Source organism: Hemiscyllium ocellatum, chromosome 25 (genome assembly GCF_020745735.1).
Source record: "Hemiscyllium ocellatum isolate sHemOce1 chromosome 25, sHemOce1.pat.X.cur, whole genome shotgun sequence".
Lineage (NCBI taxonomy): Eukaryota > Metazoa > Chordata > Chondrichthyes > Orectolobiformes > Hemiscylliidae > Hemiscyllium > Hemiscyllium ocellatum.
The window spans coordinates 31,788,908-31,803,231 of record NC_083425.1 but is presented as its reverse complement, the minus strand read 5'-3'; the positions used below and the strand labels follow the sequence as shown (position 1 = coordinate 31,803,231).

At 39.5% G+C, this 14,324-nt stretch overlaps 1 protein-coding gene across 9 annotated transcripts in view; it reads left to right on the top strand.

The window, feature by feature from the left end:
• The window catches only part of tnrc6c1 (trinucleotide repeat containing adaptor 6C1), a 201,936-nt gene that overhangs the window by 168,736 nt on the left and 18,876 nt on the right, over positions 1-14,324 (top strand). For 5 of the 9 annotated variants that reach the window (XM_060844182.1, XM_060844180.1, XM_060844179.1 and 2 more), the window contains 5 exons: positions 2,063-2,285; positions 7,336-7,503; positions 8,184-8,375; positions 10,946-11,095; positions 13,147-13,263. In XM_060844182.1, the coding sequence (XP_060700165.1) occupies positions 2,063-2,285; positions 7,336-7,503; positions 8,184-8,375; positions 10,946-11,095; positions 13,147-13,263 (850 nt within the window). The remainder of the gene's footprint in view (positions 1-2,062; positions 2,286-7,335; positions 7,504-8,183; positions 8,376-10,945; positions 11,096-13,146; positions 13,264-14,324) is intronic. The other 4 variants (XM_060844188.1, XM_060844187.1, XM_060844181.1 and 1 more) reach the window with 2 other exon arrangements.

The window sequence follows — 14,324 nt, the reverse complement described above, 5'->3', positions numbered from 1 at the left end:
CATCGCCCCCCAGCCGCCCATCCCCATCCAGCCCCCGCCGGCCATCCCCGTCCAACACCGCACACCCAGCAGCCCATCCCTGTCCAACACCACCGCCCCCAGCTACCCATCCCCGTCCAACACCGCCCCTTGCTGCCCAGCCCTATCCAACTCTGCCCTCCACCTCCCATCCCTGTCCAACACCGCCCCCCCTGCCTGACCCTGGCCCACAACCCTGTACAACACTGCCCCCCTGCCACCCCCAAACCCTCTCCAGGGCAGCCAGACTGTACACCCAACAACAAGACTGCTGCGGCTGCTGCTGCCTTTTTGGGGGGTGGTGAGTCTCCAAATAGCACACACACTCATACACATACACACGCAAGCACCTTTTTACTGCAACCTTTTGACAGGTTCCATGTTTGCCCTGTACAGGGCCATGTTGGAGAGATTATCTGGGGAGGGGGAGATAGTTGAGGGTAAACCCTCTGTAGAACTCCAGGGAAAGTGTGAGGAGAGAGAGAGGGTGGGAGCTCAGCCATTTGGAGATGCTGCCTGTTTAATTACTGTAAACAAAAGACGCGATGACTGTTGGAAACACTTCTTTGATGTGATGTTTCTAATCAGGACGTCGAAATCTCCTTCAGATATTCCGATTTTCGAATAATTGGTATTCGGATAATCGAGTTTCCTTTGTAGACAGGATTGTTAAAAAGGCATTTTGCTCAATCCTTTGAGTATAGGAATTGGGGCGTTATGTTGAAGTTGTGCATGACATTAGTGAGGCCTCTTCTGGAATACTGTGTCCCGTTTTGGTCAGCCAGTTATCAAAAGGATATTATCAAGCTGGAAATGGTTCAGAAGACATTTATTAGGATGTTACCAGGTTAGGAAGGTTTGAGTCACAAAAAGAAAGGCTGCATAGAATGGGACTTTTTATTTTCTGGAGAGTAGGCGTTGAGAGGTGACCTGATAGAGGGTTTATAAAATAATGAGAGGTATAGATAGAGTTGATGGTGGTTGTCTTTTTCCGAAGCTGGGGAATTTCAAGACTAGGTGGTACATTTTTAGTGTGAAAGGAGAGAAATTCAAAAAAGACTCGGGAGCATATATTTTTACACAGGATGGTTCGAATGTGAAGTGAACATCCTGAGGAAGTGGTGGATGCGGCTACAATTGCAATGTTTAAAAGATATTTGGATGGATACATGAACAGGGAAGGTTTGGAGAGATGTGGGCCAGGAGCAGACAGGTGGGACTCCTTTAGTTTGGGATTATGTTCGGCATGGACTGGCTAGACCGAAGAGTCTGTTTCTGTGCTCTATGACTCTAAATGCATTTACAGTGCTCTATACATAGATATGGATATGTGATTAAGGTATGCAACTGCAATAGTTCCTATATCATAAAATGATCTGGCTGGATTGTACACTTGATGGGCTCCAAGCACAAGTATACATTTCAAGAGCAATAAGTGCCTGCATGGCTGAGTGAGAGCCCTTTAATTAATATGGATTGGGGCTTCAGTCAGGCTTTGGGAGTGAGATCTGTCTGATGGAGCTCCTAGACAATTTGAGATGAGCAGTTCTGTGCACATCAAGGTGGTCAGCACAGTTAATACTGCAGAAGTCCTGAGAGAAAATGAAATCATGAATGCCCAAAACTCTGGTAAGTTTGGGATCTCTTCCAGGATAAGTTGGCATACCCTGATGTGGGAGCATGTTGGAAAGACGGTTTATGGGAGACCAGATGTTGGGATACAAACTTGTGTGAGGTGGCCTCTAACACGGGTTTTGCATTGAGCTGCTGTGTGCAGGGTTAAATCTATCAGGCTTCATGTTGGTTGCAGGTATGTCATTCCCTCTGTTTACTTAGATCTGTGGTGGCATGGTACCTTTTAACTGTGTATTAACTGCCCATCTGAGAGCAATGATTTGAGCCACAGTTGAGCAGATCACTCAATACCACCTCCACCTACAATTAAATCCTGAATAATGTGTTATAAGTATATTGGAAGTGAATTCTGTCTTCTGCTCAAACCTACTATTCACAGCATTTCTGAAGACCTTTTGTTTCTTGCTAGGTTGCACGTACAATCAACAACATGCAGCAGCAGATCCAACAACACCAGCGGCAGCTGACCCAGGCCTTGCTTATGAAACAGCAACCTCCACATCCACCATTGCACCCATCTGCAGGCAAAGTAACCATTGATAATCTGAGTCATCACCCATCTCCCAGCCTTTCAGACCTGCAGACCAAAGAGCAGCAAACATCACCCAATTCTTTCCCTGCATATTCCTTGGGTAAGTACATTGCCTGAACAATATTTTGATATTATTTAAGTTTTGCTTTCTTTGAAAAACACACAGCTGTGTAATGTCTTTGCCATGCTTGTATAAATACCACCTCCAGTAGCACTATGTTTCATAAAAGAAGACTATCTGTTGTGACCACCAATACAGTTTAATGAATATGGCTTTATAACCATTACAAAAACATGGTTACAAGGAGATCAAAGCTGGAAACTAAGTATTCAAGGGTATGTTACTTTTCAAAAAGGCAGGCAGGAAGGAAAAGGTGGTGATGTGACATTGGTGGTGATGTGACATTGTTGATATGGGTTAAAATAAGTACAATCACAAGAAGCGATTTTGAGTTGGGAGAAATAGAATCCTTATAGGTGGGAATCCGAAATAAAAAGGGAAAGAAGTATTGGTACAGTCTATAGGCTTTGGAACATCAGCTATACAGTGGGGTAAAAATAGATCTGGAGATAATGAGGCGTGAAAAAGCAATGCATTAATCATAGGTGACTTTAATCTTGTAGTTCAGGATGGTCAGATTGGCGGAAGAAACCATGAGGAAGAAATCATAATGTATGTTTGGATATTTTCCTAGAACGATGTAAGACCAGAAGAAATAGGAGTAGGCCATTTGGTCCGTCAAGTCTTGTCTACCTGATCAAGAATCTATTCATCGCAGCCTTAAATATACACAACAACTCTGTCCCACACTCTGGCAAGGAGTTCTAAAGGCACTCAACTTTCCAAAAGGGAAAAAAATTCCTCCTCATCTCAGTCTTAAATTAGCACCGCTTTATTCTGAGATTATAGTCTTTGATCATAGACTCTCCCATGAGGGGAAACATCCTCTCAGCATTTACCCTATTTAGCCATTTAAGAATCCTATATGTTTCAATGCAAATCACCTCTTATTGTTCTAAATTCCAGTGAGTAGAATCTCAGCCTGTTTAGTCTTTACTCATAAAATAATCCCTTCATACCAGGGATCATCCAAGTGAGCCTTTTTTGAACTGTCTCTAATGCAATGATATCGTTCCTTCACTGAGGGGATCAAGACTACTTGGTACTCTAGGTATGGTCTCAGCAGCACTTTTTTACATTTGCAGTAAGACTTCCCTACTCTTATCCTTCAAACCATTGAAATAAGGACCAACATTTCTGATTATCTGCTGCACCAGAATGCTAGTTTTCGGTGTGTTGTTCAGAAGTACTCTCAAGTCCCTTTTGTCTTGCAGCTTTTCACAGAATTAAATAATACTCTGTTATTTTGTTTTCCTTTCCAAAATGAAGTGAAGTGTTCAGAAAAGATTTACAAGGATGTTGCCAAGGTTGGAGGATTTGAGCTATAGGGAGAGGCTAAATAGGCTGGGGCTGTTTTCCCTGGAGTGTCAGTGGCTGGGGTGACGTTATAGAGGTATATAAAATCATGAGGGGTATGGATAGGATAAATAGACAAGATCTGGGGCGGGGAGGTCCAGAACTAGAGGGAATAGGTTTAGGGTGAGAGGGGAAAGATATAAAAGGGACCCAAGGGGTAACTTTTTCACATAGAGGGTGGTGCATGTATGGAATGATCTGCCAGAGGAAGTGGTGGAGGCTGTACAATTACAACATTTAATAGTCATCTGGATGGGTATATGAATAGGAAGGGTTTAGAGAGATGTGCATCAAGTGCTGGCACATTGGACTAGATTAGATTAAGATATTAAAAAATAACGGCAGATGCTGGAATCCAAAGATGGGTGGGAGGCTAGAAGAACACAGCAAGCTTGGCAACATCAGGAGACGGAGAAGTCAACGTTTGAGGAATGAATCCTGTTGGTGGTAGGGAGGAGTGAAAGGGAGGAAGACAGGCGAGAATGAAGGTGGTTGGGAGGAGAGGTTATTTGAAATTGGAGAACTCACTGTTGAGTCTTCTGGGCTGTAGGCTGCCCTGGTGGAAGGTGAGATGTTGTTCCTCCAATTTGCGGTTTGATTCATTGTTGCAATTGAGGAACCAAGAATGATCATGTCAGAAAGGGAGTAGGAAAGGGAATTAAAATGGCCGGTGATTGGGGGGTCCGGTTTGTTCATTCCTCCCACTGACCAACCATGTTGTACCCTCTACCTGTCTTCACCTATCCTCACTTCACCACCCTGCCCCCGCCACCCCCCTTTATCTGCAGCTCCACCTCCACCCACTCCCAGTACTGAAGAAGGGTTACACCCAAAACATCAACTTAACCTCCTGATGCTGTCTAGCTTACTGTGTTCTTCCAGCCTCTTGCCTGTCTACTTAGGATAGCTGGTTGACTTGGGCGAGTTTAACTGAAGGATTAGATTAGATTAGATTACTTACAGTGTGGAAACAGGCCCTTCGGCCCAACAAGTCCACACCGACCCGCCAAAGCGCAACCCACCCATACCCTTACATTTACCCCTTACCTAACACTACGGGCAATTTAGCATGGCCAATTCACCTGACCCGCACATCTTTGGACTGTGGGAGGAAACCGGAGCACCCGGAGGAAACCCACGCAGACACGGGGAGAACGTGCAAACTCCACACAGTCAGTCGCCTGAGTCAGGAATTGAACCCGGGTCTCGGGCGCTGTGAGGCAACAGTGCTAACCACTGTGCCACCGCGCCGCCCACCTGTTTCCATGCTGTACATGAATGCATTATATTCCATTTGCCATCTTTCTGCCACTTACTTAATCTATAAATATCTCTCTGTAAAGTGATTGTAACCTCTTTGAAACTTGCCTTTTGACCTATTTTTGTGTTATTTGCAAATTTGGACACAGTGCATTCACTTCCTACCTTCAAATTGTTAATATATGTTGTAAATAGTTACACTCCAGCACGGATCCCTGTGGAACCACACTGGTTACAGGCTGACAACTTAAAAACAACCCTGAGCCAGTTCTCTGTGCAAGCAAAATACTATCTCCAACATCATGGGCTCTTATGACTTAACCTTTTGTGAGGTACCCTGTTGAATGCTTCTGGAAGTTCAAATACAGCACATCTATTGTTTCGTCTCTAACCACTCTGGTTGAGACTTCCTCAGAACCTAATAGGCTAGTGAGATGCTATTTTTCCTTTCATGAAGCCATGCTGACTCTGCTTGATGAAATTATGATTTTCCAAATATGCTTCCTTATTTATTGATTCCAACATTTTTTCAAACAATGGACATTAGACTAATCAATGGATAGTTGCACAATTTTTGCCTCCCTCTCATCTTGAATTGGGGTATCTCATTGGCAGCTTTCCAATCCTGTAGTACCTCTTTAGAATCCAAGAATTTTTGAAAAATTAAAACCAATTTGTCCACTACCTACTTAGTATCTAAGTAGCTATTTCTTTTTGGTTTCTGAAACGCAAGCCTTAAAGACCAGGGGGTTTAATCTGCCTTTAGCCTTATTATTTTATCTAATACTACTTCTTTAGTGGTGGCGATGGTATATACTACTTGTCATGGATCCAGCTGGGGTTTCAGCTAATTTGGATCTAGTGATATGCATTGAAGCAGTTTAAATAAATTATATCAGAGTAAAGTGACCATAACATGGTTGAATTTAGCATTCAATTTGAGAGAGAAGCACTTGGTTTGCAGACAACTGTGCTAAGCTTAAATGAAGGTGATGACAAAGGAATAAGGGCAGAGTTGTGGACTAACTAATATTTCCAAATTTGCTGTTGATATGAAGCTAAGCAGGAATGTACGTTGTGAGGAAGATGTAAAGCATTTTCAGAAGGATTCAGACAGGCATAGTGATTTGGCAAGAACCTAGCAGATAAAATATAAAGCAAAAAAATTTCCACTTTTTGATAGGAAGAATAGATGTGCAGAGTATTTCCAAAATAGTGAAAGGTTGGGAACTGTAGATATGCAAAGAGACTTGGGTGTCCTTGTCAACAAGTCGCTGAAGCCTAACATGCAGGTCCTGAAAGCTATTAGCAATGTTCTTGAGAATGTTTGCCTTTATCACAAGAGAATTTGTGTACAGGACTAGTGAAGTCTTATTTCAATTGTATAGGAGCTTGGTTAGACAATGCCTAGAATACAGTGTGCAATCTTGATCTCCTTATCTCGGAAAAGATGTGATTACCATAAAGGAAGTGCAACAAAAATTCACTAGACTTCGTTGGATGGCAGGACTGTTCTATGAAGGGAGATTGGGCAAATTAGGCCTGTGTTCTCTAAACTTGCAAAGAATGAGGGGGTAATCTCATTGAAACCTATAAAATAGTTAGTGAGAAACTGTATCCGATGTTTCCTCTGGGGAAGCAAGAACCAGACAGCAAAATTTAAAATAAAAGGGAGATCATGACGAGGGGAATTTTTTTTTACTCCGGGTAGTAAATGCTTAGAATTATCTACCTTCCAGGAGTTGTGGAGCTCAGTCCTTGAGTATTTAAAGCTGTTTATGCCTATCAGTAGCACAAATGGGGATTGTGTGAATGAAGTGTTTGATCAACCATGATATTAAATGGCAAAGCAGGCTCAACAAGCTGAATGGAAACTTCAGTTTCGAAGAAAATAAACAAATTAGCATTTGTAGGACCTGTACCACATTTGCTGATGATTAGAAACAAATATGCTTTGCTTCTACGACATTGGAATGTTTTAAGGATGCAAAGCATTGTACAAATAAAAGCACTTCCTCCCTGTTCTATTGTTGATTTTAAGCTTTATGCCATTTCTCAACAGTTGTAATCTCCATTCTTACTAATGCTTCCTTAGTGATTTTGCTTTGGATATTCAAGCTGCATCTCGCTTTCTGCTCGCAGCTAGTCGTCATTATTGGCTTTCCTTCAACCTTAATCAGTGTTTTTACAAAGGAAGGAACAGTTTATTTTACTAAATATTTTTTCACGTTCAATTAGTTTTCTATTCTGTATTTTACACAAATAAAAATCTCAACTTTGTGAAGACTTGCCTCAACTTTCTAAGTTGATTGATCCAAAGTCTGCACGGTTTGTGAAAGCAACCATTTTCATAGGCTGCATGATCCAACTGCTTCTATACTTTGTTTTTTTTTAATATGTATTTTACTTATAGCTGGATTGATCCCGAATATGAATGTAAGCAACATGGAGCTAAGTGGTGGTATATCCATGAAGGATTCAGCTCAAGCTCAATCTCGATTGAGGCAGTGGACCCACCCAAACTCGATAGAAAATTTAAGCAGTAATTCTTTACCGCTGGACCAGAGCCAGAGCAAGCATGGTAAGAGCCCTTCAGGGCAGAGTACTTGCAGGCCAAAATACTTCATTCATCATTTGGTTTTAAGTTCTTGCACAGTCTCAGAAAACTTCTTGGAAAATGCAAGAATGTAACTCAATGTCCATTAATGACTTGGCAAACTGAAAAAAAGGGTTCTGTTGCTCTTCACTTACCATCCCTGTGTACACATTTAAAATGCTGAGAGCATGCTACATTATTATTTCCTAAACTTGAATAAAACATTGGTTTTGGCAAACTGACTATTCAATGTCAGCATCAACACAGCCAGTTCCTTTTCTTGTCTTGCACCTTCAGCTAAAACAGAGGACAAACTTGAAAACATGCAATGATGTATTTTAGCCATTTGAGTACCGAATTTTCTCTGCAAATTTCAGTTTGGACAATAGACCACAGAGCATTTCTTCATTTGTGATATTTTCAGAGTTAACTGTAATAAATTGTTTTACTTTTATTTTACCTACAAGACTTATTTAGTGCTGAAGAAATTTAATACTGTAATAAAGGAAGCAATAGAACATCAAAGTCTCAATCTGAATTACATCAGCATTTAATAAAACTAACTGGGTCTCATTTAGCTACTGTTGAGATTCAGAGTCAGGTCCATAGAAAAATGTTTTTATATCCATGACCTTGCCTTTCTATCCCACTTGACGCATATTCAGGTGCTATCCCTGGAGGTCTCAATATTGGTCCAACAAGCAAGCCCTCCCTTGAGGACTCCTACAGTCCATATGATCTGATAACCAGCAGTGAGTCACCAGCCAGTCCTCCGGTACCAGTCAGTGATAGCTGGACACGTGCCAAATCCCCTGCCGATAAGATCTCAAATGGCTCCAACATTAACTGGCCACCAGGTAAACCCCAAAGACTGGCAAAAAGAAAATAGGTGTTAAGAATGTTGTGTTTGACTGAGACCTGTATATTTATTACACATTAAGAGAAATTAGTAAATTGAAAACATATGCCAACTGTTTTAAACAAGATTTGCTAATTTAGTGTATATATCACTTAATAATGGAAGCAAAATATTTCATTCATTTGGACCCCTTCAAAATCTTTAGGATTAATCTGCGCCACAGGAGCTTTTAAATGCATATTGAGAATTTTTGAAGGGCTTTCTAGAGACAGTTGCACTATATTCGAGGAGTTGGTTTAGTGATACTCAGAGTTTGGTTGTGTTCTTAGATCTAGCTTATGATCTCCCTTGTAATTCACTGCATGTCATCACATCATTGCATAATCACACATCTTTTTTTTTAAAAAGCAATTCTACCTACTGATACAAATCCAGGCATTTGTTGGGGCTTATTTCCAAGGAACAGACTAAATACAGTGTGCACATCTAGGTTGCACTTTCCATGCGCCTATTTGATGCTTCATTTTTCTCAGCAAGTTGACATGCTATTACACCCATTGAGGCATGGGAATTGTGACATTATAAGTTTGAGGAAACTGAACCAAAGTATACATAAGCATGGCCTGGAAAGTATGTGTGGATCAGGGTTCTTTTATGCACTAGTCAGATAGATTTAGCATTGACTTTGGATTATTTTTTTGTTTGAGTAGAGTAATCTTGTGTATCATGCTTTTCCTGGGATGGCACGGTGGCTCAGTTGTTAACACTGCTGCCTCACAGCACCAAGAACCCCGGTTCAGTTCCACCATAAGGTGTATATCTGTGTGGAGTTTGCACATTCTCCCCCTTTCTGCGTGTGTTTTCTCCCACAGTCCAGGTTAGGTGGATTGGCCTTGCTAAAATTCCCAAAGCATCTAGGGATGTGCAGGGTAAGTGGATTAGCCATGGGAAATACGGGAATTGGATGGGATGCTTTTGAGGGTTGCTGTGGACCCAATGGGCCGATTAGCCTGCTTCCACACTGTAGGGATTCTATAATTCTATGAATGCCTCATTTAATTATTTCAAACCCAATTTTGGCCTAGGTAATTTTCTTCTGATTAACTTTGTAGAAACAATACTAATAGTTTTTTCAGACTTAAGTATGGAATTTGCTATCATATTAAATAACAAAGTTTTTCTTAACTGAGATGTAAAATAAATAACTTCTGTGAAAAATATTTAACAACTGCAAGGTTGTAAACTTGATATTTGAAGTGAGATGTGGTACTGTACCACATAAAAATAGTTGCATTGTGCACATAAAGGTGGGTGTTCCTACTTTAAAAGGCCACTGTGGTTGAGAATCATTTTGAAATGCACTATAATAGATAAAAGACTAATTTATTTTCAAACCCTCTGTTAAATATCCCTTCAATGTTTAGCATTGTTAGTACTGTATTAGTTAAATATTGCTTCAAGCATGATCGTGTAAAGGGTCATTATAGTGTGTCAGCAATGGCATACTTGCTGTTAATTTGAAAGATGCTCTCAAGTTATCATTTCTTTGATATGAGTAAATGCGAGTGTTTCATTGTGATTATGCAGTATGTTTGGAGAACACTTTCTGATCTTAAAGCACAAAATTAGCAATGTGTGGCTGTCCTTTTGATTTGCAGTAGATATTATTGTTTCACAATCTTTTTTTGATGAGGCATTTCATTGCAAAATAATATAACAATAAATATTGATAGTATATTTCAGTAAGTAAATTAAAAAGTTTAAGATGCTGATTAGGTTTACATCAGGATCTCTCTCTCAAGCATGCTGATAGAACAGTACTTGTCAGAAACTGTGGGTCCATAATACCAGAAAAATGGACCAACATCTGTAATCTCAAATAAGAATTTTAATTTTAATCTTTTTATCATGTTTAAACTTGTGGGCAAATATTTTGGCAGCCTTTTTCAAATAAAATACCACTGACCTTATTTTCTTTGTATATCTAATCAGAATTACATAATGTTGTATTTTAAAACAAGAGTATTGGACTGCGCATTCAGCTGAATAAATTTACTTCACAATCTTTTGAGAAGCTGAGTAATTTTGAGGAAGGTAGTCATAGGTTCAGTTACTAGTCTTCGACTTAGCTGATGTGCATCGAGCTGACATTTGGCTTCAGTGTATGAGAAATGGAGAATTTTGAGACAGTTTGTTTAGCTGATCACTATGCAGCAAGTTTTGCCTGTAATTTTTATTTTAATCAACATTGATGACAACCGAATCAGACTTGGCTCTGGTGCCCTTTAGGTTTGAACGGTCTTTTAAGGTTTATGTAAATAAGTTTCTTAGCTAAAGTGCTGAAGGGCAACTGGAGGTTATGGGACCATGTCCAGCAAGGAGGCAATGCCTTCAAGCAATGTGAAACACAAAATACTATATTGTGAAATCAATTTTATTAGTGTAGCATTTCATTTTTAAAACATTAGACAAAACCTATCAATAATAAACTAATAGTTTTAATATGTTTGACTACTTAACTACTAATAGCGATTTACTGTTCTACTGCCTACTTCCTAACTACTAAAGAGTTTCGTCCTGGAGAGCCATGGAAAGGACTACAGAATATCGACCCTGAGACTGATCCTAATGTTACACCTGGAAGTGTCCCCAGTGGACCTTCCATTAATACTACTATCCGGGATGTGGATCGTTACCTGCTCAGGGACAGGAGTGGAGGTAAGACAGAATAGAACTGAAGTGTGGCACACAAAGCAGACTCCGCAAATTCAAGTAATTTGCTCAGAGGTTTTATTTGATTCTTAGAGAAAAGGCTGTGATACGTTTTATTTATAAGGGGAAAAGTCTGTAAAATACACAGTAAGCCTTATGTCTGCCTTATATCTTAATAAATGCCTTTATAAATGAACTTGAAGGTTAACTAAAATATGTGGATGTAATCCATATACAAATACACTGGTATTTAGGCTAGTGTTGTAAAATGAATGTCACTAATTTTTAAATGTGCTGAAGAACCTGGGACTTTAGATTTGATCCTTTTATAAAAATGATACACATTGTCATAAAGAACAGCTCACCAGGTCCTCAATCATGTGACTACTTAGCTGTAAGTTATAGTTTTCTAGATTTATTTATATTATGAGAAAATAGTCTTGAGATAGAATGTAAACTAATCTTAGTTCATGACGCAGCAAGCTCAAGAGGTCAGACAACCTTTTTTTCTTACGTTTTTCTTAAAATTAATCCAGTAACACATTTGTTTATTTTTTAGAATCCAAAAATACAGGTATTTACAAAAAGAGAGCTTAAAAACCAACTAAAGTCAAAGAATATAAACACTAAAAGCCACACATTCTTGAGTAGTCAGTTATGTTAACGATATTAAAAGTACAATGAGTACAGATACTTCTAGACCAAAATAAACTTTTCTTCTACACATTTCATTTACACTCTCAATAATCGTAAGTCAGATACTTCTCAGAAATGTGAAGGTTAGCTTCTCAGCTGGAATACTGTTTAAATATTCAAATATGGTTTAGATTTCTTGACTCAGCCTCTGACTTTCAGAAAAGTTTTTTTTTCCTGTGTCTCTCTTCTCTCATTCTGCTATTCTCCCTCAGCTTGGCTACCCCGGAACTCTGGGTTCATGGCATCTTTCATGGCAACACAGTGGCTGGCAGTAGTTAGCACTGCTGCCTCACAGCCAGACAATCTGGTTCAATACCACCCTCTGGCAACTGCGCATATGGAGTTTGCACCTTTCTCCTTTTGTCTGCATGGGTTTCTTCCGGATGCTCTGGTTTCCATTCACAGGCCAAACTCATGCTGGTTCGGTAGATTGGCCATGCAAAATTGCCCATAGTGTCCAGGGATGTGTAATTTGGTGGATTAACTATGGGAAATGCAGGGATAGAGTGGAGGAGTGAGTCTGGATAGGCTGTTCTTCAAAGGGTTGGTGTGGACTCGATGGGCTGAATGGCCAGCTTCCACATTAGAGGGACTCTGGTTCATTTGAAAATGATTGTAAATTATTTGACCCACCACCTATAAATTCAACTGAAGTCTATTTTAAAGAGATTTTCCTTGCTCTGTAGCTAGTTCTTTCTAAACTCAAAAAAAATTGCTTGAAATAGAACCTAAAACTCAATTTACTCACCCTAACTTTTTCTTTAAAAATATAAACCCATTCCTGATACAGGGGTACATTGTCTCTAACGATTATACACTATAGTGCTTGCCTCATGCAACATTGGTACTCTTCCTATCTTCACTATTTCCATGCTGTTTTGGCTTCAGCTTTGCTCAGATTTGTAATATTTTTGTGTGACAATAATATCTTAAATTAGACTTTGCTACTATATTCTTTGCTTTGTACGTTTTTTTTAATATCTTGGACTATGCAGCATTTCAAGTGTCTAGAGTGTATTTTCTACAAACTGGAGTACTTACAACTATATTTATGTAGTTTTGTACCTGGCAGGCGAAGTGCGTAAATAGAGTTTGTTGGAATTTAGAGAGACAGAATGGATTGAGTATTTTATGAACCTAATCTGATATTTTCACAATTATGAAAGAAAATCCAAACATCTTTAAATGTTTCCACTCTGAGGAATCTTGTGAATTTAATTTAAACAATAGTATCATTGAAAGTCATCCTTCTCCATTTCTTTGTTTTTCTCGTGTCTTTCACGACAAAATATGATAATCATTTTGAGATTTAATTTAAATCATTTTCCATTTCCTTAGTTGCTTTTTTGCTGTTTATACAGGGTCATCCCCAACATCATCTCAGAACGCCACGCTGCCTTCATCTAGTGCCTGGTCCTTCAGTGCCTCTGGCTATACTAGCTCTTTCAGCAGCTCTACATCTGCACCTAATACTGCAGGTAGGGTTCTTTTGCTTCCATTGCTGACCATACTGAACCTCTTCATAAGGAATGAGCAGGATTGCAACAGTCTTAATGTGGGTTTAAAAGCACAGATCAGAGTACTGCTTCATGTAGAAAATTAGCTCATAAAATGGAATTTAATACGAAATCAAGCACACAATTTTCTGTGAACTCATTGAAAATTGTTTTTTTTAAAAATAACCCTTTTACTTGTACTAAAGTGTAGAACATCATGAAATTCAAATTTATCTAAATTCTTCTAGATTACTGTTTTGATTCAATTCAGCATTAATGCCTTGACATTTGTCAAACAAAGATGGGAATTTCTCTCCTCCCATTAGATGTACATCAACATTTTTTCCTTGTCCACTCCAGAATAATTAATACCTGAATATGGTTCAACAGACCCTTTGCTATCTTCTTGAAAGTGACCTCTTTTTCCATGTAGCTGAAAATGTGTTGCTGGTTAAAGCACAGCAGGTCAGGCAGCATCCAAGGAACAGGAAATTCGATGTTTCGGGCCGGAGCCCTTCATCAGGAATGAGGAGAGGGTGCCAGGCAGGCTAAGATAAAAGGTAGGGGGGAGGGGCGATGGAGATGTGATAGGTGGAAGGAGGTCAAGGTGAGGGTGATAGGCCGGAGTGGGGTGGGGTGCTGCCTGACCTGCTGTGCTTTAACCAGCAACACATTTTCAGCTCTGATCTCCAGCATCTGCAGACCTCACTTTTTACTCTTTTCCATGTATCCAGGATGTCCTTACCCAAACTCAAGGCTCCATTCCTAAAGATCGATATTTTAAGTGAAAGGATTTTGTGAAGCATTGATTCTTGTAGGAGTTAAGTTCTCATTAAAACTAGAGTTAGGATCCATAGATTTTCCTTTGCAAAAAAGAATTAAAACATTATACATGTGTCCTCTGAGTTGAAATAAAGTATGTGAAGTGCTTAATTCCTACACTGGTAGATTAAGTGAATGTTAAAATAACATTTTATTACTCATAATTTAAAATTTAACACGCTACTTACAGTGCCTCCTGTAAGTGACCAAGCTGTCACTGA